Below are 27,370 nucleotides of genomic sequence, written 5' to 3'. Positions count from 1 at the left end.
ACATTGAAACTAACACAGTGGCCGATGCTTTGGTGGGGTATATGTCCAGGATGGGATTTGCCTCGGAGATAATCACAGATTTGGGCGCATCGTTCACATCAAAGCTCATGAAACGCTTATGGCAAATCTGTGGAATTAAGCACAAGGAAACCACTGCTTATCATCCTGAAAGTAATGGGTTAACTGAGAAGTTCAATGGGACTCTGATGCGCATGATTAGGGCTTACTTGGCAGAGAATCCAAACAATTGGGACCAGAAGCTGCAGTCCCTTTTGTTTGCTTATCGATCAGTGCCACAAGCCAGTACCGGGTTCAGTCCATTTGAACTTTTATTTGGGAGAAGGGTGAAAGGGCCCCTTGATTTGATCAAACAAAATTGGGAGCAGATCACCCAGGATGACCCACAAGACGTTGTGACATACATAGACACCTTGATGAATGACCTAAAGAGAAATCTAGAGCTGGCAGCAGAAAACCTGCAAGCTCAGAAGGTCAGACAGAAAACATGGTATGACCACAAAGCTAGAGAGAGGCACTTTGACCCAGGGGAGGAAGTGCTTTGGCTTAGGCCCTGCAGAGAGAATAAACTGCAGCTCAAATGGGCAGGACCATATAGGGTCATTTCCAAGATGTCAGACCTGAACTACCTAATAGAGCAGGAGGAGAACCAAGCAAGGAGGGTGGTTCATGTGAATGCCCTAAAACCCTACTACAGAGGGGAACAGAGGGTTTTATTCGCGATAAAAGCAGCTGAGAGTGAGGAAGCTGAATTACCCTTCTGGGAGGGTAGAGGGGAAGTAAAATACAACCCAGAGGAGGTAAAGATCAGTCCTGCACTCACCCAAGACCAGCAGCAAGAACTAAAAATGCTGCTTAGTAAATATCAACAGGTGTTTTCCAACAAGCCGGGGATAGTGAAGGGAGTGATGCATCGGATCCACACAGGGGATGCACCCCCGCAGGCAGTATCCCCATACCGAGTAACGGGACCCTATAGGGACAAGGTGCGGAAGGAGCTGGACGAGATGCTGAGGGAGAACATAATCGTCCCCTCTTCTAGTCCTTGGTCCTCTCCGATAGTCCTTGTGGACAAGCCTGATGGGAGCATTAGGTTTTGTGTCGATTACAGGAAATTAAACCGTGTAACCACTCCTGATGCCTACCCAATGCCCAGGCTAGACAACCTGATTGAAACCATAGGGGGTTGTCGGTTCATCTCATCATTGGACCTGGTAAAGGGATATTGGCAATTAAGAATTGATCCCAGGGATCAAGAAAAGACTGCCTTTTGCAGCCCTTTTGGTCTCTATGAGTTTCGAGTCCTGAGCTTTGGTCTCAGAAATGCACCAGCCACATTCCAAAGGCTGATGGACCAGACCTTGGCAGGGCTCAGTGACTTTACAGTGGCCTACATTGACGACATAGGGATCTTCAGTAATACCTGGGAAGATCACCTGATACACCTGGAGTTAGTGCTGCAGAGGTTAAGTGCAGCAGGGCTAACGGTAAAGGCCAGCAAGTGTCAGCTGGGTAGCCCAGAAATAAAATACTTGGGTCACATGGTAGGGGGAGGAATGATAAAACCCCTGGAGGCCAAAATAGAAGCTGTTCGTGATTGGCCTAGACCCAACACCAAGAAAAAGGTCAAATCATTTCTTGGGTTGGTGGGCTACTACAGAAAGTTCATCCCGAGGTTTAGCGAGATTGCGGCTCCGCTGACCGATCTGACGAGGAAGACGGCTGATGACCGCATCCCGTGGACCAGCGACTGTGAGGCGGCGTTCCAGAGGTTGAAGGAGGCGTTAATCAACTATCCTGTCCTGCGGGCTCCAGACTTCGACCGGGAGTTCATCATCTACACCGATGCGTCTAACAGCGGGGTAGGAGCAGTTCTGTGCCAGGAGGATGAGAATGGTGACCAGCATCCAGTGTCCTACCTGAGTAGGAAACTTCAAAAAGGTGAGAGACATTTGGCAACCGTGGAGAAGGAGTGTTTGGCCATAGTCTACGCGATCCAGAAGGCCAAGCCTTACATCTGGGGAAGACATTTTATTCTGTGTACTGACCATTCACCATTGCAATGGTTAAAGACAATGAAAACCCACAATAGCAAACTTATGAGGTGGGCTTTAAATCTACAGGACTATGACTTTGAAGTGAAGGTGGTCAGAGGGTCAGTGAACTGTGTTGCTGACGCCTTATCAAGAAGACCTGAAGATTGAAGACGGCGAAAGAAACATGGACTATGTGTATATAATGATGACAAAAAGTTAAATGTACCTGTTTTTTTTTAATTTGGTTTGTATGAATAAAGGTAAATTGATGTAATGTATATGGTAAATGTTTAAATGCCTATTTGCTATGGTTAACTTAGAATGTAAGTATGAGTGAGTATAATATGGTATGTATAACTGTTGTTGTGTGTTTTATCAAGGTTGTTTTTTGGTGAAAAGCACCTTAGCTTTCCCCCTACAAAACAACTTATAAAGAGGGGAGGTGTTACATACAGCACTGATGTTACCTGTCTGTCATGGGTTTGGAGGGAAAGTTCCATCCTATGGGGAGTGGAAGGCGGGACATCAGGAGGAGGGGCTGTACTGTATATAAATGAGAAACCTGTGTGGTGTGTGATGAGATACTGAGAGACACTGGGATGTGACGAAGCAGCAGCTGGGAAGAAGAAGCTGTTGTGGGAGTCTGTGTGTCAGACAGGGTACTTCTGTGTGTCAGAGTACCAACCTGATAGGTTCAGGTGTCTGTTGGTTAGCCAGAACTGATAGGTTCAGGGTCTGTGCTTCAAGTTAAGGGTTCTGGGTGAACCAAACTGTGTGTATGTGTGAGTGAAACTAAGCCACGTTACTTTATCTTATTCACCTGATTGTTTTATTTTTCCCTGTGTGTATTTAAATAAACCTTATTCTTTTTATTGTTTAAAAATCCATCCCTGGTCTGTGTGACTTATTAAAGGGAATGGTTGGTGGCAGCTTAGTGTAACTGTGTGGCAGATCCCAGTAGGTCTGGGTTTGTCACAGGGAGTTCCATTCCTCGCTGTCCCTCCTGGGAGTAGCGCCAACGGTTGTTGCCATGGGCAAGCTGCACAGTCCCAGGACGACCCCAGAAGAAGGGCGTGGGAAACCACTTCCGAGTCTTCTCTAACTAGAAAACCCTAGAAAGGGTCACCGTAAGTCAGAATTTGACTTGATGGTCCATGATGATTATTACGATTCTTAACCCAAGATTGCCCTTTCCGAATCAACAATATTCCACACACCAGTAATAATCTACAACCCTTTCCCATTTTGCTCCACCGTGCATTTTTGGACCTTCCTTTCCTCCTCCAAACCATAAGTGCTTAGAGTTGCTTTTGTGACCCAGGAGTGGATCTCGAGACACAATCTGCAGAATTGAGCAAATAACCCCAATTGCTGACGGATGCAGGTTCTTGTAATGGATATATTTTAGTGCTGTTCAATTAACTGTCACAAAAAAAAAAATTATAGAGTCAGCTTGAGCAATGTGTTAATGGTTCAGGAGGAATTCTTTAAGTAGTAGAAAGCAGTCCACTTTGTACATCTTCCCCTGCTCGCCCATCCAAGGCTGAACACTTTGTGGGTAGCAGGTACACTGTGCAATGTTATTTGAAGTCATTAAATTACATTGCATATTTTTCCATGTGGCAGGACAGTTTCATTCCCTCTCAGTTCTGTGGAAAGAGAAACCAGAGTGGATCATCCCATCTGCAGATGTAGAAAACAAGTTTTGCACCTTTGCTGACATTTTCCAACTTTCTTTCATAGGCAAATAATCCATTGTTCCGGAGCGCCACCACTACGGTTATCAACCCCAAATACAGTAATTAAGAAAAGGAAAATAATAATCATAAAAAACAAAGTAATCACATCTTGAGAAGACAGCTCTACCGGGCTTTGTTTCCCTCTAAGTCCACAGCCAGTCCATGAGGCTCAGGAAGCTTGTAATGTTAAACAATTGGACCAAGGTGCCTTGTTTTCCTTTGCCCTCCTCACTCCTTTCTCCTTTTGTGTCATGTCCTTCTGGATAATAAACCTGAAGATAGAGACTGTGAGTTGTTTCTTATTGCTTAGGTAAGGAGCTGTGGCGAAGTGTGATACAAACAAATCATACAATGTAAACACAACCTCTTACGATGGATAGAATGTAGCTCAAGGGTGTGCAGCTTGTAGTCCCGCAGATATTGTTGGATCACAGAAACACTGGAGAATGACTTCACTCCCTGCAAACTTGAAGTGAAGATCTGAGGAATTACTATACCTAGCAGCTAAAAACGGAACCTCAAAATTAAGCCAGTAACTTTTACTGGCTCTTATTTCTGCAAATGTTGGAGGTTTCTGAGAGGGACGAAGAAGTAATATGTAAGGTTCTTGTTATTTTAATGTAAATTCTGAAAAAAGCACATCCAATTAAACTAATTTGTCCAGACAAAAAGTGTCTCTTGATTTATACTTTCCAGATAAAAGGGCAGCTCCTGTTAATAGATGGAAGGCCTTGTCTGTATTACTGTCCCCAAGTGGGGTGCTTTATTTTTTTCCCCTTGAGAATACAGGGTAACCAAGGAGTTATACAGCATTAAAAAGACCAACAGCCTGACTCCTTACAACACAGCTTGTTGTGTGCTAACTGAGCCTGTTTCTATTTATTCTGCCTGGTTCCTGCCATTTCTCAGCTGTTCCCTTTAGTGTGGTACCATATGGGGAAAGGGCCACGAAATATGTGATCAGAACACCTTTGCCAGAGTCCAGGTGAGAAGCACTGACGTCGAGAGGTGTCAGAAGGTAGGTTGGGGGAAGCCAGTACACTTTATTTTTTTTAGGATCCTAAATACAGAGCACAAAGGAACAGACACCACACTGTAATGGTAAAAAGATACAAGTTTATAACATCTTATAAAAACTACAGTTTAAAAGTGATCCTGCCCTTGGGTAACACATCCCTGTCCCAGATCCCTCCCCCGTAGCAAAATAAGATAATTAATGGGAAAGATAAGGAAGGAAAACAGTTCCCCCCCCCTCCCAAAAAAAGCCATCAGACTTTGACACCAGACTGAAACCATAAGAGCAAATTGATAGATTGCTCCGTTGAGCTCGAAGTGCTAGGGTTTTCCTTTCTCTTCCTGAGAACAAAAGGAGTGTATGAAAGCCAGAATGAACCGCAGGAACAGATCCTGTTTTATTTTTCTCTCCAATTCTCTTATCATATCCCCAAATCAAAGCCAGCAATCACTCTTGTCCACAATGAAGTTGCGAAGGCAGCCTGTGGCACCCCCCCCCCCCAAAGAGCCACTGGTCGCTCTTGTACACCAGCCACCCGAACGAGAACAAGGGCTGCAACAGGTTTCCGATCACGTCCCTCGGACAGTCGGGAGCCTCCCATTTCCAAGGAGGAAGAAATACAAGGGAAACAGCCACCCCTAGACGCATTCCCTGAATGTATATTAACAGCACACCATTTAAAAGCATGTCTTAATTTAGCAAAAGGTTGCGAGCAACCATTTGCAGTACGGCATGCCCTTTCAATAAAGTAATTTTTCCATCAGCATTCAGGTGCGGAAGACGCAGCGTTCACAGAGGGTGCTTGGAATATGACTTGGTGTGTGCACATATATGCAATACTACCGAAGCAGGCACTGCCATTTATGCAGAGCTGTTTCTACGCTGCAACCCCTCTGAACTGCTGAGCCACCTCTTCCTATTTGCTCTCTGCTACAGTGACATCAGTGGGACTCCTACAAACTGCATCAACACCCCCAAGACCATTCAAAAACAAGTGTCCTCACCACATTATTGTTTTAAACGCATGGGCTTCTTAATCTCAGTTTCCTGAACCCCTCGTCATGTTACAACTTTCTTCTGACACCATCACATCCTTGTGCTATGATCTGAACAAACAAGATTAATTCTGAAACAAGGGTGACCCTTTGCACCTTGGCCACTGGCAGACAGTGAAACTAGTTTCAGTTCTGTTTTTACTTGATTTCACCATCGCAACAGAAACATATGAACCCTTTTACAAGTGCACTTTCCCTCCTTTAATTTCCAATTGCTATATAGCAAATGATGCTTCCAGATTGCTCCAATCAATTTATTTGATGGGAGTCTTCCCCCTTTTTTTCATTCTTTCCAAAAGTGAGACGGCAAATGCTATCTGAATTCCAATTGCAAAGGGTTTCGAATGGCTTTATTTCAAGCTGTCACTTTGGGGCAAGGAGTGAATGGTGTAAGATGCAGGCTTGAAAGATGTCCTGCCCACAGAAAACTACTTAAGTCAGTGAGAAAACTAAGCTGTAACCTTTCCCCCTGACATGCTAGTGTTCTGTGTGCAGGGTACTGCTTTTACTCAGTAACCTTGAAAAAGCTTTACCACATTTTTCTGTGGAACTGCAGTGAATACTCAGTGCGTGAAATCCAGTAAATCACAACTAGAGTGACTCTAGCTGGACTCACTGGAACCTACACAGATTTTGATTCACTAAATCCACAACAATTCAGTTCTCTGGATTTCAGCCACTGTAGAGTAATAACTGGAACCCGGGGCCTGGAGTCCCCTAATTACAACAAAGATCCACTTTGCAACCTTTCCCCAAAGTGTCCAGGGACCTGAAAACTCTGAATATTTTTTCTGAAGTGGCATCCTTAAAAAGTGCTTAAGGAAAAGTGTTTAAGATGCAAAACCATCCTGCTTCAACAAACCATTCACTTTAATGTTAATTTGGGCCCTAGCTGAATGTGTTGAGATGGCTACTTGCAACAGGGGAAAAGCAGGAGGTAGCTGTGTGCCAACAGCACAAGAGATGGTTACAACAGCGGGGGGGAAAAAGACCGTTACCTTCTTCCCCACCCAGGCAGCTATGTTTGGCTCGTCTTCTTCTCCACCCACTCCTTTCTAAAGCGCAGCAAGATTCTGAGAAAAACCTCAACAGCAAAGATCACACACCTAGCACTGTTTGAGGTTAGTGACTTCCACTCCTTCTTCCAAAGAGGAGAGAGGGGTGGTTATTACAGAGCGGTGCAAGTACTCTGCTACCTACCTGTAACAAAAGATACTGGATGAATGTTCAACTGCAAACGAGGGCGATGGCTGTGAGCGGGCTGCACCGGCCAAGGGTCATCAGAAAACAAATTGTGCTTCTTCTACAACGCATAGAGTGCCATGTTTCAACAAAGGACCCAACACATGAAAAAGAGGCTCTCTTTCACATATTTTGTATCCTCTCTGCAACGGCCACACTACTGGCCACTCTCAGACGCTAGACACCACAAAGAAAACAAAGGAATCAACAGGTTTCGGTAACTCCCAAAAGACAGGCTCTTAAAAACAAATGATTGTTGTTTACGAAAGAGGGATATACAAAAGTTCTGTTCCTTTCACATTCCCTCTTTCACGGGACTTCTGGGTGCCCTTTCTTTCACCCTCTTGTCTGTTGAATTACCTCAGAATTTTTCAACCACTAGCTCTGTGAGGGCTATCAGCAGCCAGCCAGAAATCCCAGAAAGCAGGAATATTGAATCTGCAAGAGGGCCCGGACCTGTCGAAACCCTGTGGGGAGCTAGTGCTCTTTACTCCCGTCATTCCTTGTGGCTGTACAAAGCTCCTGGTGGCCTCCCTCCCAGAGGGTGCCGCCTACCTGTTCTCTTTCCATCTTGTACCCTTGCCTTTGTTGCCCCATTTTCCTGATTTGTGCGTGTGTGGAGGGGGAGGAGGATTCCTCCTTTCCATCTTCTGGATTATTTTAGCGCCTACCTGCCTGCGCCAGCCTGCCAGTGCCAGTGCGCCTCCTTGGGCTTATTTTTTTGGAAACCCATCCCGATATCTTTCTTTCATTTGGCACAAATGGGATCTTGCCGCGCAAGGCGATTCACTCAAGAGAAGCAGGCTTCCAGTCTGCCAACTGGGGAGATAACCAAAAAAGGCCATGATCTTTTGTCACACAGTGTCTCAATTACTGATGGACACAGGAGAAGGCAGAAACAATAATGATAACTATAATGTAATGTTAAGAGAGGATTTTCCTGCCTGACCAAGATCTTTCTGATACAACACGCCACTGCTTTATCCTGCGCTGTGGCTCAAGAATAGATCCTTCTCCATTCCTTCTAATGCTCTTCATTTCCACAAGCATGTTTTAAAGCACAGTTCTGCCTTTTCCCTTTTGGGATGACCATCCACAGAAACTTGAAAAAAAAAGCCATGCATTTTGATCAGGGTTGTTTTTTTTTTTAGTTTCATTTAAAAAGAGTTGGTCTTTTTTGTGTTGCTTTTTGCTGGTCCCGCCAATATGCTCAGGAGCTGTGTCAGCAGTTAGGCATGGCAACCACAAAGCCGAACAGAATTCTAAGAGGTGATATTTCTAATTTTGGCTATAAATAAGTACCCACCTTCCTTTTACATAATAAAAGAGGAAGGGAGCAGGAATGAACACAGCAGGGGCTCTTTGAACTCAAGCTCTCTGTTCCAACCGTCTACCAGGAAAGCAGCCCAGAAGGTTTAAGATTCAGCATGCCTTGTCCCAGGACAGCTGGACCAACAGCTGGTTCCTTAGGAATACAGAACAAATGGTGATGGAAGCCCTTCCTGAACGCTCAGTGGCATCCAAACTCTGAAGCCAGGCTAGAGATGGTCTGGGAGTTTATCAAGTTTTAGCATTGCTGAAGCTAAGTTGGCAAGGTTGGAACACCACTCGGAACCCCATGTAAGGTCACAGTATTAAGTGTAATAAATAGAAATACAGATATAGATATATTTAAAAATCCTCTCCCATATGGCACTATGGCCAAAATTCAGACTGACTATGGAAGGACAAGGACACGTAAGAAGCAAAATTGCCTAGGGAGGCAACTGCTTAGGAAATTAGAGAAATGAATGAGATTGTAACAGAAAGAAAGTATTTCTTCTAGGTTAAGAAGGGTTGTTTTCCAGCTCAGCCTGGAAGTGCAGCAACTGGAGTGCAACACTTGCTGCGTAGCTGACAATACAAAAAGGCCCTTTTGGCCCTAAACAGGCTTTGAGTGGGGATAGAAAATGATCCAAAATCTCCAACAGTATTCTCTGGGGTGCAACCAGCCACTTCTAGGTCATTCCACTCTCTCCCCCCCCCCAAGTGGTAGCAGAGGCTAAAGCAATAGATTGAGTTTAACCCTCTAAGGCAAGTGTTGGGAACCACTGCTCTAAGGCCAAAGGGGCAGAAGAGCCCTTCAATCCCTGGCATAAAGTATACTGCCTCTACTTAACACCTTTCCAGTAGTGTGTGTGCAAATATAACCTTTCAACATCTTTCTCTCACTTTCTGCAACACAGGATTAGAGGACCGCCACCCATCGGTAGAGAAAGTTCTTCTACTCGGACTGGGAATCAGGACCCAAGAGCGGTTCTGACAGCAGAGAACTAGGAAGGCTCTTGTTGCTACCATCCTCCATGTGTGTGTGACCTTTGTTGCAACAAGCCAGGGCTAACAGCACTAGGCAGAGACACATACTCTGAATCAGGCTGATTTTGGAAAGAGCCATCATTTTCAGTTCAACGAGGCAGCCAAGAGCAACCGAGGGTGTTTGCATCTCTCCGCTATGCCTTTCCTAAGATAGCAAGGAGACCGTGTCTAGCCCAAAGCGATATAAACTGTTTTAAGAGAGGAAAGGGATACTAGATCTTGGCTCCCAAACATCTAGTTCTGAAGCACACAAACGTACGGGAGGAATTGGCACCTTCCAGGAGTTGTTGGACTGCCATTCCTCACCACCCCTGGTCAGAATGTTGAAAAGGGAAGGGATGATCACGCCCAACTTCTGGGCACCTTTGTGTTCCTGATCCCTCAGTTTTCTGAGCCCAAATTATTGCTCCCTGCTGGCAGAGACAAGACTTCTTGAGACTGGTGACACTGGGGTACAGCTGGCTGGCCTATTTAGGGGCAGGACCCTGGGGAAGGATTCTCATCCAAGAAGACTTGTGAATTGTGTGTAAAAGGATATTCAGTGGAGTGGGATCCTGAATGTATGGATATGTACAACAAAGGGGAGGGGAGGGACAGGAATCAAGCTTCCTGTGAAAGGTCAGAAGCTTCTTCCTTCACTGGAAGCAGCCAAGCGCGTCCCTCCGACCAGCAGAGCCACAAGCCTCTCACCTGTGATCCTCCCGGTGGGACCACCTGAAAGTGCCCAGCAGCATACAGCACCTGCTCCAGCCCTTTTCCCTCAAAACCTGAAAAGATCCTAATCACAAGCCCAAGTCCCACAGGAGAATTAAAAAGTCCTATTGATCTCAAAGGCAAAACTCAGAAGAGGCAAAACTCCTATGAGCCCTGGAGCCAAGATTCTTCTGCCACAAACCTGTCTCTTGTCTCTCCACTGCTTTCACGTCGCGGCTGCATCAAACAGCTGGGGGCTTGACTGTTCCTTTAACTTTGCAGTAAGCATTAAAAAAAAACAGATCAACTTGTTCATCACCTCCTAATCCTTGCAAGTCCAAAGGCGGGACACGATAGCAAGTTGTAGGTTAATTGAGAACATCCAACATCATTATCTGGGTTTGCGGGACACCCAACTGTTCTTCTCAGAGCCTTTCCTGAGGCAAATGGTGATAACGTCAAAAACCACACACCCAGACACACACACCCGAAGTTTATCCAGAACTGCAAGGGGCTTCCGCTGGCTGAGAACCAGCTTGGGTCCATCCTCAACTTATTTACAGTGTCAAGACCTTGCCTGAGAGTCTGAAACCTGCTTAGCTCTCCCCCTGTCACAGGGGTAGGCCCAGCAGGTGAATGCAAGAGCAAAAAACCCCCAAACCCCCGAATGAACAGAAAGACCCACAAAGAATCCGGTCGGCTTGCCAGCTCCTTCTCCAATTCCCCTTTCCTGGCCGAGCCCTAAAGCAGCATCTGCGAGTCAGATCCTTTGCTTGAACAACCTTGGCACATTCGTTTGTGTCTCAGCAGCCGGTCTGTCCTGGAGAAGCTCTGAAAAGGAACAGAAGAGAGGCAAGAAGGATCTCAGGGTGGACCGCAGAAGCAAGCAATGCAAGGGTACACTTCCAGTATCAAGACAAAATGCTACAACTCCAGTACCAGGAAGGCACCACACTCAAGAGCAGCTTGCTTTCATCGGAAGAACGCGGCAGCTGAACTAAGAGCCTACAGAGAAAGTTCTGGCTGGTTAAGTCAGGTCAGTGTGTGAACTTCAGCCACCCACCTCCAGCTTCTTCGCCTTTAAGGACACCAGATTACAACTTTGAATGCGTTTGGTGTTACTTTATATATATATTTAGTATGGTGTTTGTTTGATCCTTTTTGTATCTGTATACTCGCTGTTGTTAGCTTTAAATACTGTCTTTTAATGATGTAAGCTGCCCTGGGTCCTTTGTAAGGAGAACGACAGAGTAACAATATTTTAAAGTAAAGGTAAAGGTTCCCCTTGACAATTTTTGTCCAGTCGTGTTCGACCATAGGGGGCGGTGCTCATCCCCGTTTCCAAGCCATAGAGCCAGTATTTTTGTCCAAAGACAATCTTCCGTGGTCACATGGCCAGTGCGACTTAGACACGGAATGCTGTTTCCTTCCCACTGAGGTGGTCCCTATTTATCTACTTGCATTTGCATGCTTTCGAACCGCTAGGTTGGCGGGAGCTGGAACAAGCGACGGGAGCTCACTCCGTTGCGTGGATTTGATCTTACGACTGCTTGGTCTTCTGACCCTGCAGCACAGGCTTCTGCGGTTTAGCCCGTAGCGCCACCACGTCCCAACAATATTTTAGAATCATAGAAAAGTGAAGTTGGAAGGGGACTAATACGGCCATCAAGTCCAACCCCCTGCTCAAGGCAGGGATACAATCAAAGCATATCTGCCAGGTGATTATCTAAGTTTTTTCTTGACTGCCTCCAGTGGTGGAGCACTCGCCAGCTCCCGAGATAACTGGTTCCACTGCCGTACTGCTCTAAGAGTTGGGGAGCTTTTCCTGATATTCAACCAAAATCTGGCTTCCTCTAACTTGAGCCCATTTTTGCATGTCCTGCACTCTGGGATGATCGAGAACTGATCCTGCCCCTCCTCTGTGTGACGGCCTTTCAAATAATTGAAAACTGCTATCATATCACCCCTCAGTCTTCTTTTCTCAAGGCTAAACATGCCCAATTCTTTCAGCCTTTCCTCATAAGGCTTGGCTTCCAGCCCCCTGATCATCCTTGCTGCCCTCCTTTGAACTTATTAACTTGTTTAAATTAATCAATTAATTAAACTCCAAAGCGACACACCAAGTCACAACAGGCAGAATGCTCTGACGACCTTCTGGCTTCCTTCCTTGTCTGCCAACTTCCTTCTTACCATGAAGGCATCGATCCTCTTGTCCCTCAAGCCCTCCTCACTACAGGTTCTCCCCCAATCCTAGGTGGCCTTGCCCTTCTTTATGTTTCTGCTGCAAGTGCTCTTCCCTTCCTCCTTCTCAGCTCATGGCCTTGTCTGACCTTCCTTGGTCCCCTGGCATTCTTGCCCAGCCGCCCGAAGCCTTAAGTCTCCTTCGCTACCCAGTATGCGGCCCTTCTGTCTCTCAAGCACTTCTTCAAAACTTCCTATGTGATTAATTAGCCAGTTATGGACTCCCTTCCTTGCCTCTTCAGGTCATATTCTTCTCCCACACTTTCTTCAGTTCCTTTTCCTCTCTGTCCACTGCTGCCCTCTGCCTCCTCCCTTCAGCTTCTTTACCTTCAGGTAACCTGCCCTTTAACTAACAATGAGCCCTTGGGGCCTCCTACAAACCTTCAGCTGATATGACAGCTCCCACTGTCTCTCCCATGGACTTAAACTGTCTTTAATCCCCTGACCAAATGGACACTACTTTGCCACTAATGCAACAAGGGGATCTACACCCACAAACAGGGAATATAGATGTCATGTTCCGCAACCACAAGAAATGACAACGTCATTTAAATAATGAGAACGGCAGGCAGCAAAATCTGGCAAACTTGTTTCATTCTCTCTCCAATTTCTTACTGCCTGAAAAGCAGCAAACACGTTGCCCTGAAGCTTGGAAGACTCGTGTCTCGCTAGAGCCAGCCTTGACTAAACCACAGCGTTGCTGCATTCACCGCTCTAGCTAAAGAAAGAAGCCACGGTCGGAGCGAACGTGACGGATGAATCGGCAACAGGCCTAGATGCTCCTACTGCTGTGTACTGGCACACACAAGAACTGGAAAAACAGATACAGTCTGGATATTATGACTATTTTTTAAAGTTGCAACCTTTACGCTTTATGAAGATGAAGATTAAAAACACACAATGTTTTGTGGAAGTTCAGAATCAGCACTCTGTACAGCGCTTTCTCCCCACCATAACTAGCAATAAACTATGCAAATAAAGCTAAAATTATGTCATTACTTGACTTGTGCGATACAGTATACGCATGAGAGAGCAGAATACGGACATGCACAAGACATATAGCTCTGCTGAAGCTTTATTCTCTCATTGTGTTAGGTCTGTTCAGTCCCCTCCAAAGAGTCTAAGTAAACGCGGCCCACACATTTAGTCTGCAGTCATAAGGACTAAAAAAAAAATCATATAAAATAAGTCTTGAAATCTCAGAACTTTATGGCAGATCCCATCCTTTTTTCAGTGGATGTGCAGGATGCACACTGCTCAAGGCATAAGCATAGGTAGCCCACTAATATATGCACAACCTGTCAAAAGACAGATTGCTTTACCATCCACTGCCGAGGGCCATCCCTGTCACTACGATGGGAATAGCTGGGTATTTCCAGGCACCTTGCTTGGCAGAAGGAGCACTGCCAGTCCCAAATCTTTGTACCTAGTCAACATGCCATTCTCTCTCTCTCCACCCCCACCTTATCTTTCTCTCTCTCTCTCTTTCACGGCAGGGAGGCCTGCCACATGCCAGACAAAGGAGCCGAGATGTCCCAACCCAAAAGTAAAAAAAAGAAACCGAAACCCAGAAGTAGTAGGGGGCATTACTTGCAGGCAGCGCTCACACTGGTAGGGCTTCTCCCCACTGTGAACCCGCTTGTGGCGCTCCAGGTGGTATTTCTGGATGAAGCGCATGTCACACACATCACACTCAAATGGCTTCTCACCTGCAAGGAAAAGTGGACACATTCTTTAGAAAGCAGGAAGGGATTCTTTATTTCAAGGACTTCAAGCTCCTACATTTAAGGGAGACAACCCGTCAGGAACCTATGATGAAAGCCAGAGCAAAGGAGAGCAGGGATATTCGACAGCCAGACTCCCATTTTAGTGGGACTCAAGCAGGGGCCTTCCTCGTGGACTGTGGCCCCCAACACTCCACAACCAAATGAAGCTACACTGCACACACCACTTTACTCTTTTTCCTATCCTTATTTTTCTTGCTGCACAAAGGACCCCTTTTCTGGCCACGAGAGCGCCCGTCAGTCTCTAAAGTATCAGTGGGGTGGGCTGTGCCCTCTCAAGCAATTTGCCTCATGCAGGAAGCTGTCACTTGTGGTGAAAAGGTTGACCAGAGAAGTAGATCAGGTGCCCTTGACTTGCCTGAAGGAAGAGTAAAGGCTCCTCCACCACTCGATTCCACCGACAGCTCTGGTTTTGTTAATTGTGAGGATGCACAAACCATAGACTGCAGGAGAGATTAAGTGCCAAGACGGGCATGCACACAGAGATATATCTGGCACAGTTAACTGAGCCATTTAAAGCTAGCAATATATCTTCAAGAATGTAAAATAGCATTTTTTTTCTAGAAAAATTTTACCCTCCTGTTTTATCTAGCTTGACACAATATGGAAAGCACAACCCCCCCCCCCAAAAAAACAACAACCAAAAAACACACACAAACACACACACAAAAAACCACAACACCCCTTATTCCAGCCTCCTGCTCTGAGACATGGCCATCCATCCCATACATACTTCAGAGTGGATGTGATTTAAATTTGATTTAAATCACAATTTAATTTTTTTTTTAAAAAAATCAATTTTTTGGATGATCTAAATCTTAAAATTATTTTTATTTACAGTAAATTGTGATTTAAATCAACTTGATTTTTTTAAAAAGTATTGTTTTCATCCATTCTGACGTAGATGAAACAATCCAGATCTATGTGTTGTGAACCAAGAGTAACAAAAAAAAGGGGGGGGCGTGGAAGATGTCTTTCAAACAAATTGTTCACAATGAATCCCACCAGCAAGCCAAGACACACTTTTTCTGCCTTGAAGGATAGGTGTTAAACATGCCTGAGCCTCTGGCTGTGTGCACATCAAAGGGAGAAGGGCCACCTAGTGGTGGAGGAAGGAATGATCACAGAGCTTTCCTGTTCGCAAAGGACAAATCAAAAGGAAGTAGTTACTAAGGTGCTAGATAGATAGCTCAATTGTTTAGATAGAGGTTGGGAGTTCAATTCCCCACTGTGCCTCCTGGGAAAAGAGCCAGCCTGTGTAATCATGGGCAAGCTGCACAGTCCCAAGGTGTCTTGGAACAAGAGAATGGAAAACCACTTGTGCATTCTCTACCTAGATGTGAAAGAGCAGTAGATCCAAATGAGAAAGAGCAGAGTGAGTCGTCCCCTCAGCTAGAGATGTTGGAACAGGAGAAAGTTATAGAACTAGGGAAGACAAAAGAAAGTACTGTAAGGAGTCGAAAGTAGTTGAAGGAAAGGAAAAGGGATCAAAAGAGAAAGAGGAGAAGATTGAAATATGTCTAGTGGAAGAGAGAGGGGTAGAAGAGGGAAAGGAGTTAATTTTACCTGTGTGAGAGGAGGGGATGGGGTGGGAAGTGGGAAGAGACAGTGCAATATAAGAGGGAGAGAGGAGAAGGGGAGGGAGGAAGAAAAATATGATAGACCGCGCGGGTTGTTAGAGGACTTCCTGAATTTGAACGTAGGAGGGTTGCTACCTGATCTGGAAAAATCTAAAGAAAATAGGACCTCGGTTGAAGCTCTGGAATGGATGGTCGTAGTTTTCCCGTGAGGACAGGGTCACTTGAGGAAGATGATTCGACCAGACCCTTCCTTCAACCATCCACATCCGGAGGGAGATTAGGCCAGACACCCTTGTTGTGGGACAGTATGTGCAGTCCGGAGTGCTCCATTGAGGAAGCCCACAGATTGAATCTTGTCCATTCACAGACAGAGTTATCGTCCTCTCAAATCGAACAGTTACCAGATCTCAGTTGTTCTGAACCGTTAGAAGTTGTTGTAGATTCACAAAATGTTAAACTGAATAAATGTGTTAATGTTCAAAAAGAGACTCAGTCATCATTTCCCACCAAAAAAAGAGGAACTGTTTCTGACTTTTAATGAACCCAATCACAGTAGAAAACCCTGGAAAGGGTCACCATAAGTGTGAGTAGACTTGACGGCACACAATTATTAGTAATTACCAAGGAGTACAAATGAGGTAAACCATGAGTGGGCAACGATGATCCTTCAGATTTATTTATTTTGCCTATAGCCTCAGTTAGCATAGCGAAGAGTATTGGGACATGGGGATTTCAGTGCAAAGCACATCTGGTAAGTCACAATTGTCCACTCTGGAGGCAGACAAATCTGAAAATGCGGACCTGGAAATAACATGGATGGTCACACCCTCTTTCCAGAGAACAGAGATGAATCTTTGAAAATACTATGCTTGCATAGTCTTCAGCCATCCACGCTGAATTAATCCTTATATCACAACTGGCCCTGTCTGAAAGCATATTCTCCATTACTTTACAGCTAGATAAACTGTGCAAGTATAATCACACTTGAGAGCCTCATGTCGTATAGTGGACAGAATGATGGATTAGGATTCAGGCAGCATGGGTTCAAGTCTCCACTTGGCCACAGAAACTCATTAGGGTGTAGTCATGGTAAAACCACTCCTTAAATGTCTCAAATACTGTACTTTGAAAAGCCTGCTAGGGTCTCTATAAGTCAGTTGCAATGTGATGGCACATCATGACAAATCAATTGAATGGTCAAGGGAGAAGGGATCCTTCAGCTTGTAATAACTGGGAAAGCTTAGTTATTACACATAATTAGAAAGGAAGACTACCAAATTTTGCACTGCAGTTGGGTCAGTTTTGTGTTGGTGTACACACAGAAATAAAATCAAGAATCTTCAGCTGTCCATTTTCCTTGGGCAAGCAGATTATCAGCATTTTGTGCTGGAGTTGGGAGGTTGAGTGCTGACCATCACGTTATCTATCAGCGGCTATCAGCTGCAGGAGGCCCCGGCTACTAACTACAACCCCCTCCCACTTACCCGTATGGATGAGGATGTGCCTCTTCAGGTGGTAGCTGCTCCGAAAGGCACCATAGCAGTGCTCACAAATAAAGTTCTTGGGGATCCGGAGTTGGAAGGATCCATTTTGCTCAATTACCACCACCTGAAATCAAGGAATAGACTGTGATTGATACCTTCTGGATTAAACCTGTCTCATGCCTGTGTATGACACTATCCATCAAAAACAGGTTTAAAGTTGATGGAGCAAAGTCCACCCAGGTCTGTCCCCATCAGGTAGGACAAAACTTTATGCTTTCACCAACTGCTGCTCCTGCAGTTCTCAATGGCACAGAAAAGTTGCCAGCAACTCAATGCAAGACTGTGAGCTCTTAAACAAGGATTTGTTCTGACTCTTTTTAAAGCCTGCTACTCAACCTGCAAGATTTTGGTTTCTTGGGTGATAAAGCAGTTCCCAAAGTGCTGCAGTATCAGAAGACCCATCCATGCTCATTCAAAAGCTTACAGAACAGTAGTAAGAGAACTGTTCCTTCTTCTGCTCACAGTTCTTCATAAATAAGCTGAAGACATTCGGGTGCTTCAGCTGATACTTCATGTTCTTAGAAGCCTTTCCCCCTCTGAAGCCCACATCTGCTTTGAGGAATTTTCTCGTTATTATTACTAACAGCAGACACAGGAAACCCGCATGGTCAGTGCAAGTCAACTGCTCACCAAAGAGAAGGCTGCAGAGCTTTCTTTGGCCACAAAGCCCAATTTATTCCTAATGCTTCCTTTATTGGTTGTTGTGGGGTTTTTTTGGGCTCTTTGGCCGTGTTCTGAAGGTTGTTCTTCCTAATGTTTCGCCAGTCTCTGTGGCCGGCATCTTCAGAGGACAGGAGTAGCACTTTGTGCTCTGGTGCAGCATGACTGGACTATAGTCTTGCAATTTATTGGGATTGGGAATCACTGATTTATACCCTCAGACTTGGGTTGCTTTATTACCTGTATGCCTGTGGGGTCATGAATCTTGTATTTTGAATAACTTTCTTTTGAATGTCTCCAGCAAAAAATGAAACTGAAAGCAAGAAGGCCCAACCCCTTAAGGAGCTACGGTTCCCTCCCACCCTAGGATGTGTCCTCGTTCAGTTCAAATTGGGAGCAGGGAATCTCCATATTCTCCAGCACGGGACTACAGTACTCTACATTCTCCTGCACAGCTATTTCTCTATGTAGTGCTCAAACTCTCTTCTCGTGAGAAGAGGGCAGTTTTCCTTTTGCAATGGGAGGGGGGAGGGCAGGACTGCAGGATATGAGAGAGAGAGAGAGAGAGAGAGAGAGAGAGAGAGACGGAGGGGAAGGAGGCAGGGAGGGAGGGAGCTGTGACTCGTCGAGCAGCAATTTTCACTCGTCACAGACGAGTGGATGAGTGCATTTTTCAAGCCCTGACAATCATCCAGCCAGGATGTAACTAAGGCATGTGTCACCATGTCCTGGTTAGACTCTTCCAGAAACAGGCATCGTTCTCAACAGCACTTAACATCTAAGGTGCTGCTTTATGTCCGACCCCCACTCAGATGTGTTTTGGAAGGGGCATGAGAGCCAGCCTTCCTTGGCAGTGGCGACAAATACTCTTATTTCACCATGCCTTCAATGTGTTTAAACCACCAGCTGCAATCTATTTTTAAACTATTTTAAGCTATTTTTAAACCCAGTTGTTTTATTCCTATCACTTGCACCATTTTAGCTATTCATTTCATACAATATTCTGCTCTGTATTTAATTTTATTAGCATTTTATAATTCACATATTACAATGGCTTACTGGAATAATAACAAGCAAAGAACAAACAAACAAAACCCCCACATACTCATGAACAAGGGCTATGAATCAACAAAATGAAACCCTGGTGCTATCATATAAGAGTTCAAAAGAACGTACGTTGACTTCTACTTCTTTAAAGCGATGGAGACAGATCCAAATGGTTTCGTCCAACAGTTAGCACTGTCTTTTGGGGAAATCTGCGTATGTTTAATTCCCCACTGTGTATCCCAAAAGAAACAGCCTGTGTAGCCTTGGACAACCTGCACAATCCCATGATGTTCCCAGAAGAAGGGAAAAATAAATCACTTCTGAGTTCCCTTTACATAGAAAACCCTGAAAAGGATCACCATAAGTCAGAATTGACTTAAGAACACACAATCATCATCATCATCATCATCATCATCAAATTTATTCCTTGTCTCCATAAATGGCTACCAAGTTCTTACAAAGCTATCTGTTTGCCAGCCCTTTAAATGACTGTTTATCCAACTCTATGTTGATAACCTAACGGGGACTTCCACTGCTTAGTTATTTCCAGGTACTTTCTAGCAGCTATATGTAATACATAGAACAAGGTTCTCTGCTTCAAATGTTCACGCTTCTCTTGTTTGGACAACAAACCTTTTGTATCAAGATGGACAACTTCCGAAGATCTGGGAATCGGCAGGGACTTCCTTTTTTTTTTTTAACTGCAAAAGCCCTCACCTTCCACTAGCCAGAAAGACCATGATTTTGTTATTTTTGTTGGCTGCTCCTACACTGTTCTAAGTGACTCCCACTTGAACAAAGGCACCCACCCTCCAGCCTGTAACAGCTGGGGAAATGGCAAAATTGTCTGCTGGAGAATTCCCAGAAAGCGACAGACATTCTTTAATTAAATCTTTTTTTTTAACAGCATGGGGTATAGTGAAGCAATAGCACAGCTTTTATAGTGTTTTCATTGTGACCCGATAGAGATGTTTTCAGGTAGTGTTTAAATCCATACATTTTCTCACTGGCTCTAAATTATGTTTACATTCAGATCTTTTTTTCCATGCTCCATTGAGACCTATTGCAGAAAAGCATATGATCTCCAGTAACCAGTCATCTATGAAGGAAACCTGTCCCTTAGTGACATTTTGCGTATTTATGCAAAATAGCTTAAACATCATAAGCACTTCTGTGTCTTCTCCACCACTTTTCAGATGCATCATAAAAACCCGGATCATCCGCGCGAGCCAGGAGGTGAGGTTGAGGAGCCTGACGCCGAGGGAGGCCCGGAGGGAAAAGACACGGAACCGGGCCTTCTCGGTGGTGGCTCCTCGCCTCTGGAATAACCTTCCTCCAGTGATTCGTGCGGCCCCCACGCTGGGCACCTTCAAGAGACAACTTAAAACATGGATGTTCATCCAGGCCTTCCCTCCTGTCAGCACTTGACTTTTTTTTCTTTCGCTATTCATTATTTATTGTATTTGTGCACTGTTTCTGTTATTGATTAGACCAATAGGTTTGTGTTATTTAATGTATATATGTTTGTTGGTAGCCGACCAGAGTGGTAGAATATACCAGATGGGCAGGATATAAATCAAATAAATCAAATAAATAAATAAATAGCACCTGCTATCTTTGCAACCAAGAGACTGAAAGTCCTTGTGAACATTCAGAGATACCTTTTATTATATGCACTGTATTCCTTTTGATAATTTTAATGTCTTTTTAAACTGGATATTTCCCTGGGGACTTTTTGTGGACTGAAAGCAGGGCAGAAATTTGCTAAAAACAAATTAAAATGCAGCTGTCCAGCAAAGGAAAACTCCCTTGTTTGAAGGAATGGCCCACTTCCAAATGAGAGGCATTGGCTAGCCTCACAAAAATCCAACAGTAGTATTGTTTGGAGGCTTCACAAAAGCAGGAAGACCACTCTCAGGAAGATTGGATCTTAGCTAAGCCATATGACATAAGATTACCTGCCTTTTTAAGAGATTTTTTAGGTGGCGCGCCTTCTGTTGTTTCTTCCTCTTTCCGGCTCCGTGACTTCTCGCTCTCTTTGCGATGACCCTACCAGAGAGAAAGCAGGAGATGAGTCACAAAAGCCTCTTCATATTGCAACCTCCAGGCCTGACACGTCGCACACTCTGTCTCTGGATCCTTCTACTTCATCCCTGACTGACAACAGCCCAAAGAGGACACACAGAGTGGAACTGGGAGCAGCAGGACAGCTGCACAAGGGCGGGCTCCTACCAGCATGTCCGGCGCGCCCCCTCTCTCTCCGTTCTCCACCTGCTTACAGCTTTGCTTCGGCATCATCTTCTTGCTGGCCACCGTTGGCACAAGGCAAACCCCAGAGAGTCCCTCGCAGGCCAGAAGACTTGCCTGCAGAAAAACAAACACAAAATGGAGAATGAAGTGAAACAGAACTCAAACTTACAAAAGCAGGAGGAGAGCATGGCTGTGCACTCTTAAAGCTTTGGCCTGCCGTCTGGTACGTAGGTCCCTCCCTCTACAGGGGTCATGGATTAACATTGCTGCCGACGGACCGAGAGCAACCCTTCAGTAGAAGGAAGCTCGTTGGATAGTTTCTTTAAAACACAAAACTTGGGCTGACATTGTACCGATGCTTGCCTTCTTCCAGGGGAGTGGCCATACCTCAGTGACACATGACCACCTGCTTTGCCCGCAGAAGGTCCCAGATTCAATCCCCAGCATCTCCTGGGAGGGCAAAGGAAAAATCCTGCTCGAAACCCTGGAGAGTGGCTGCCAGACAGAGTTGACAGGACTGGGCTGGACAGACCCAGGATTTGTCCACAGAAAAGGATTCTTGTTAAGTTCTTTGCAAGTGCTCACAGATCGCTATGCACCCGGGGAGGCCTAAGTAAAACTTCCACATAAATCCAACTAATAGTACTTTATTTATATGGATGTATAGATAGGCTTCTATATTTTATTTATTTATTTATTGTATTTATACCCTGCCTATCTAGTCATTTTGACCACTCTAGGCAGCTATAAACTTCCTTCTATAAACGTCCTTACTTTGCCACACAGAGAGAATTCCTACCACAGGTGACTGGTCTAGTTACAAGCTCTGCTATTTGGGTATATGGGTCATCCAAGTTAAAAACAAGCATATAAGTGTATATATGCCTGAAAAAACTAGAGGGTTTTCTCCATTTGTAGCCTGCACCATGGGTGTTGATTTTTTTGAGAGACCGAGCCTAGAAAAGCATTCCTACTACTGTCTGAAACTCTGCAAGGAGATAAAACATAGGGAGGTCACCCAATCTCCTCACAGAAAGAGTAGGATAACAAGGCAGCAAAACATACTTAGAAATACACCCTGTGCATCTAACTTTGTGCAAAGCCTACAACAGTTTTATCAGGTTTATTTTCATTTGTTCCTTGAAGACAAGGCTGACAGCTTTTTTTGGGGGGGGGGGCACAGAATTTTCCTTAGTTTTACATGAACTAAAATTGTGAATAATCCAGAGGGGCCTTCCTAGAGCACTGCATCACAATCTATACTACCCTGCATGAAACCCCTTGTCCTGCTGCTTTTGCAATTGAGTGGGGTATCAGCAGAGTGAAAAAAAAAATCAACGATTTAAAAAAATCAAATTGATTTAAATCACAATTTAAATCACACTTACATTTTAAACAATCAATGTTTAAAATTTAAATCATCAAAAAAAGAAGATTTAAACCAAATCCACCCTGGGTGGGGGATAGCCTAGTAAGGCAGCATCCGCCCTGCTCAGGGAATCCACCCAGGACCCACACCTTCTGCCCTCCTGGGCCAATGCTTCACCAGGCTTCGGGGTATGGGGTAGAACTAAGTAAACCCCCAGTGGCTCCAAACCACAGGAATGCTCAGCACCCTTTTCCTTGTATGATTCCAAATGTGCACACAAGATTTCTGGACTCAACATGGAAAGGGAAGAGACACCAAGGGACAGCTTGAGTTGGCCATAACGGGAAGGCAAGTTACTTCTCCTTTCACCCTGTCCTGTTCCATTCTCCGAGCACGGCCGTGAGGACAGGGTCAGGATGACCAGGGAGGGTCCACAGCACTCTTAGGTTCAGAAATCCTGGCCACTTGGGCAAACCACTGAGAGACATACAGTCAACATGAGAAAACAGGTTATCACTGGGAGCCCTTCGTGGCCACCTCCGGCAATGATGAATTCCTGTTGGGACAGGATGGGAGAACTGGGGCCTGTTACCTGAGCCATCGCGTTAGTCTGACAGTCCTCTCAAGACGTAGATTACGCCAAGTCCTTACGCTTTCTGTCTCTCTTGCCCAGGAAAGAATTTTACGACTACAAAGATTTTTTCAGTAAATCGTTTCTGCGCTGGTCCCGTCCAATACCTTCCACTTTGTAGACATCTTTCTGGAGTTGGAGAGCCCAGAATGGCCGCGCAGCAAGTTTCCCCAGCCTTGGTTGAAAGCTGAGGAAAGTTACAGACTGTGCTGCTCTTGCGGAGGAGTCACCCCAAACCTAAATTCCCCCTTTTGGATTGGCCCTCTGTGGAGAAAGGATGCTGAGATCCTCCTTGTACAACTGCTACCGTGACGCTGGCTCTCCTCCTCTAGTCTCCACCTGTGGGTTAAGCCAAAAGAAAAGTTTATGGACCCACTCATTTAGCAGCACAGAAAGAGAACACCACACACACCAGAACCACACCAGAGTCATGCACAATGGCTGCCATACTGGTAAAGATTAGGGTCCCCTGGTTGCACTGGCAGTGAAAAGGTCCTGCTGGCCTGTGCCACTCAAAAGAGTACTGTCACAACGTTTCATTCATATACGACTCATGGAAGGCCATATTTGATTCCCGAAAATATAAAGTGTAGATGATCAATGGCAAAACCATGGTCTACAATATGACGCTGATCCCTTTGTACTTGATCCAAGCTGATTTTGTTAATAGGGACTGGCCAAAAACAGGCTTTAAGTTAATGCTCAAATTTTTCTTTCAGTATCAGCCTGGAGAAAGCAACAGGGATGTGTCACAGGTCCAGGCTTGCACAGAGAGTGCTAGTCCAATGCCACCATTTCCAGTCAATGCCACCATTTCCAGTCAAGCGTTTAATCCCTTTGAATGCTCAGCATTCAAAAATCTTGAAGAATAAACATGAACGTATTATATATGCTTTCCTTATAAGCAAGGGATATCTGGACCAGACTCCAACGTTGTCAGATTCATGTCTCCTTTTCAGGGAAACAGGGGAATATAAGCTTTTAACATATCTTTTGGAAAAAACTGAATCACTGGTAGCAGTTTCTATAGATTCCAAGATTCTATAGGTATCTAAACAATAGACAGAAATCAAACTTGCATCTTATACTGTACATTCTTCTTAGTGTCTTTTTCCCCGTTTTATGCTTGGACTGTGGCTCTCAGTGCTGGAGCAGATACGTCCATTGAAGAGTGCCTCAGGTTCTTCTCTTGTCTGGAAAAACCCTTGCCTGAAATGCTGAAGAGCTACTGGCAGCCAGAGTTGACAATCTAGGGAGAGGTGGACCAATGGCCTGACTCACAATAAGGCAGCTTCCTAGACTGCTATGATCCCTCAATACTACTGCATACAAATGGATCCCAGAATGGTATTTGTTAATCAAAACATGAGAGGAAAGTGCAAGTTTAAAACTCAATGAATTCTATAAAGCACAACCCAATGTCACAGAAGAGAAATTCATTGAATCAAACATCTAATTATTGTTTATTACAAAGACACAACAGACTTAAGGTTGGTACTCGAAAACAGCAGTTGGAGCAAAATGAGACACTTGGTTCATATTTTGGTATAGCAAAAACAGTGTCACTCAGCAATATACTCAAAGAAGGATTTTTAGTTGAAACATATTGGGCATTCAAACCAGCGCCTTACAATGCATGCTGGAAGCCCACTCCTTTCTTCTTCTTATATAGAGCAGATGGCACAGCCTGGACTACCATATCCAGAAGTCTCTGTCCTCTACTGAGGAACTTTAGAGACATACTCCTTACAGAAATCTAAATGGATATCCAGTATTTTCTATGCATTTGCTGAAAGTGAGATTTAAAACGTTTAGAGACAAGGAATCAGAGAGCATGCACTTCAGTGCAGGTGAACATTGCTACTAACTACAAATTATCTTCTCATAGAACACCAAGTAGGAGTGCAGAATTATGAAAAATGCCAATTGTCTTTACTAGAGTAGCTTGTTTTAGTGCAAGGTGGGCAAACCGGTGCCCTCCAGATACATCAGACTTACAGCTCTTCATAATCCCTCACTACTGGCTGATCTAATGGGTGAAGTAGTCCAAAAGATCTGTACGGCACAAGTGAAAGCCTGGTGCCACCATATTCATGGTTTAATATGTTTATGTACCCTATCAAATCACTGCGATTCATAATGAGACTACAACATGTAGCAAACAGATCTGTGCAAGAACCACTCACCAATTTGCAATGGGAATCAAGATGAAATCTGCATTCACTTTGTAACACATTACAGTTACAACAAACACACCACTGTTAACATGTATGCTACTTTGCAACACAAACAGACTTATTACGCCCCAGCGCGATGACATTGCAGTTCAAATTTCCTCTGTGTGGTGAGATGTCCAGGAAGAGAGAGAAGTCAGCAGCAGAAAGGGACAAATACAGGAGCACGGAAAAACAGCTAACAAGCAACATGCACCAGCAAAGGTTGTTATGAATAACTTATGTTGCATTTGAAGGTTAAAGAGATGAGGGAAAGAGGTCACCGTAAAAAGTGATGTTGAGGAAGGGTCTTTAAAAAAAAAAGAGGATGTTTCATGTAAATGGTATAAGAGAGCATTTCTGGCATCTAAAAAGGTACAGCCAACATGTGGACTTTTGAATGCACATTCATATTACCTTTCACTTTACACATACTATGATGTTACAACCTTCATGCAGAGTTCAATTCTTACGTAGATTTGATTTTATGTGTAAGAATCTGGCCTGCTGAAGAATACCTAACTATGCCATCCTCTGTATTTCAAGCATAAAAGACTTCACAGAGTTGTCATAAGAATCAGAGCAGGGAGTGTGAACTCCATTCAAGAAAAGCATCAGGAACTTTCTGGAGGAACACAGGAAGCTACCTTAAACTGAATCCAAACCAGCCTATTTCGCCTACTGGCTGGCAGAAGCTCTCCAAGGTTTCAGGCTGAATTCTTCTCCCCCAGTCCAACCTGCAGATGGCAGGCACTGAACCTGGGACCCCTGCATGCAAAAGAGGTGGCTCTACCACTGAACTGCAAACCTCCCCAAGGACTGGGATACAAACCAGAGGACTACTCTTAACACCACATAGCATTTACAGATTGTTTTATGAATGCCCCGACCCCACACGCCCAAGAGACGTCAATGTCATTCCTGACATGACGGAGTCTGTAAAAACAGGGGGTGATGGGATGGAATCCTCTATTAGTAGAGCAGCGGGGAATCTTTGCACCGCCAGATGTTCTGGTCTGCCTCTTCCATCCCATCTAGACAGCCTGGCAAATGGCACAAGACGGTGCGAACTGCAATGCGAAAGCAACCCTGGAAAACCCAATGTCCTTCCTCCCCACCCCCCGCGCTCCAAATTCCTGACATTATGAATGCCTGGAAGAAGCAGAATTCGAACTCGAAGCCTCTGGGGTTCCCTACCTACCTCCCACCACCACCACCCCGGCCCAGCTTCCACGAGACCCCCAGCCTGAGCAAAGCCTGCCCTGGGGCAAAAAAGCACAGCTTCAGCGGCACCGTCCGAAAAAAAGGCGAGGAGGCAAGGGCGCCGGAACGCAAGTGTTGTGGCGCGGAACCGCGGGGGTGCCCCAAGCCGGGTGCACAGCGGGCGGGCGGGACGGCGGGCGAGCGGGGGCAAAGCTGGCTGGCAGGCAGGCAGGGAGAGAGAGAGAAAGGGCCCGAAGGAGAGAAGGACGTGCACCAAGGCCGGGAGAAAACCTGCGCGTCAGGCTACGCGGGGTGCGCACGAGCGCCAGCGAAGCCCCCCCGCGGAGGGTTCTATCCCAGCGACAGCAGGAGGAGGAGGAGGAGGAGGAGCCGGCCGCGCGCTCCCCTCCAGGAACCCGATCCGCGCGCGCGCGTATAAAGGAGAAAAGCCACACGTGACGCACCCGTCTCCCTTCGCTCGCGCTCCCCTCTTTTTTGGGGGGGGAGGGAAACAGCGGAAGCCGCAGGCACTGACACCTCTGAGCCCTCCCGGCCCCCGTCGTCGCCGCCACCACCACCACCACCGGCCCCGCCGCCGCCGCTGTTCCGGAAGCGGAAGCCGCCGGAGGCCGGTACCCATCGCGACGACCGCCCGCTTCCGTTTGGCTGGTGAGCAGCGCGCATGAGCTGGCCGG

The 27,370-nt window shown here is 45.4% G+C and overlaps 3 protein-coding genes across 12 annotated transcripts in view; 2 read left to right on the top strand and 1 right to left on the bottom strand.

The window, feature by feature from the left end:
• Nucleotides 1–4,078, top strand: part of ITGB7 (integrin subunit beta 7) — a 52,930-nt gene extending 48,852 nt beyond the window's left edge. For all 3 annotated transcript variants that reach the window (XM_072991144.2, XM_072991142.2, XM_078384671.1), the window contains one exon: nt 3,798–4,078. In XM_072991144.2, the coding sequence (XP_072847245.2) occupies nt 3,798–3,805 (8 nt within the window). In that variant the 3' untranslated portion in view covers nt 3,806–4,078. The remainder of the gene's footprint in view (nt 1–3,797) is intronic.
• Nucleotides 4,079–4,889: 811 nt separating this feature from the next.
• Nucleotides 4,890–27,278, bottom strand: ZNF740 (zinc finger protein 740). 8 transcript variants are annotated; one of them, XM_072991152.2, is made up of 7 exons: nt 27,140–27,278; nt 23,221–23,598; nt 21,242–21,373; nt 20,972–21,058; nt 17,243–17,366; nt 13,985–14,103; nt 4,890–10,984 (listed from the first exon to the last, which is right to left on the bottom strand). In XM_072991152.2, exons 2-7 carry the CDS (start codon nt 23,227–23,229, stop codon nt 10,895–10,897), a joined length of 561 nt encoding a protein of 186 aa, XP_072847253.1. In that variant the 5' UTR covers nt 23,230–23,598; nt 27,140–27,278; the 3' UTR covers nt 4,890–10,894. The 8 variants fall into 8 exon arrangements, with proteins under 8 accessions (XP_072847253.1, XP_072847250.1, XP_078240802.1 ...); XM_072991149.2 differs by having other exon boundaries at nt 23,367–23,598; XM_078384676.1 differs by lacking the exon at nt 27,140–27,278 and adding an exon at nt 25,446–26,804.
• The window catches only part of CSAD (cysteine sulfinic acid decarboxylase), a 32,233-nt gene continuing 32,073 nt past the window's right edge, over nt 27,211–27,370 (top strand). Inside the window, exon 1 of the mRNA XM_020778110.3 lies at nt 27,211–27,344. The gene's annotated coding sequence lies outside the window, so the exon portion shown is untranslated. The remainder of the gene's footprint in view (nt 27,345–27,370) is intronic.

The sequence above is a fragment of the Pogona vitticeps genome, chromosome 2 (genome assembly GCF_051106095.1).
Source record: "Pogona vitticeps strain Pit_001003342236 chromosome 2, PviZW2.1, whole genome shotgun sequence".
Taxonomy (NCBI): Eukaryota; Metazoa; Chordata; class Lepidosauria; order Squamata; family Agamidae; genus Pogona; species Pogona vitticeps.
The sequence above is the reverse complement of the archived record's forward strand: the minus strand, read 5'-3'. Positions and strand labels throughout refer to the sequence as shown.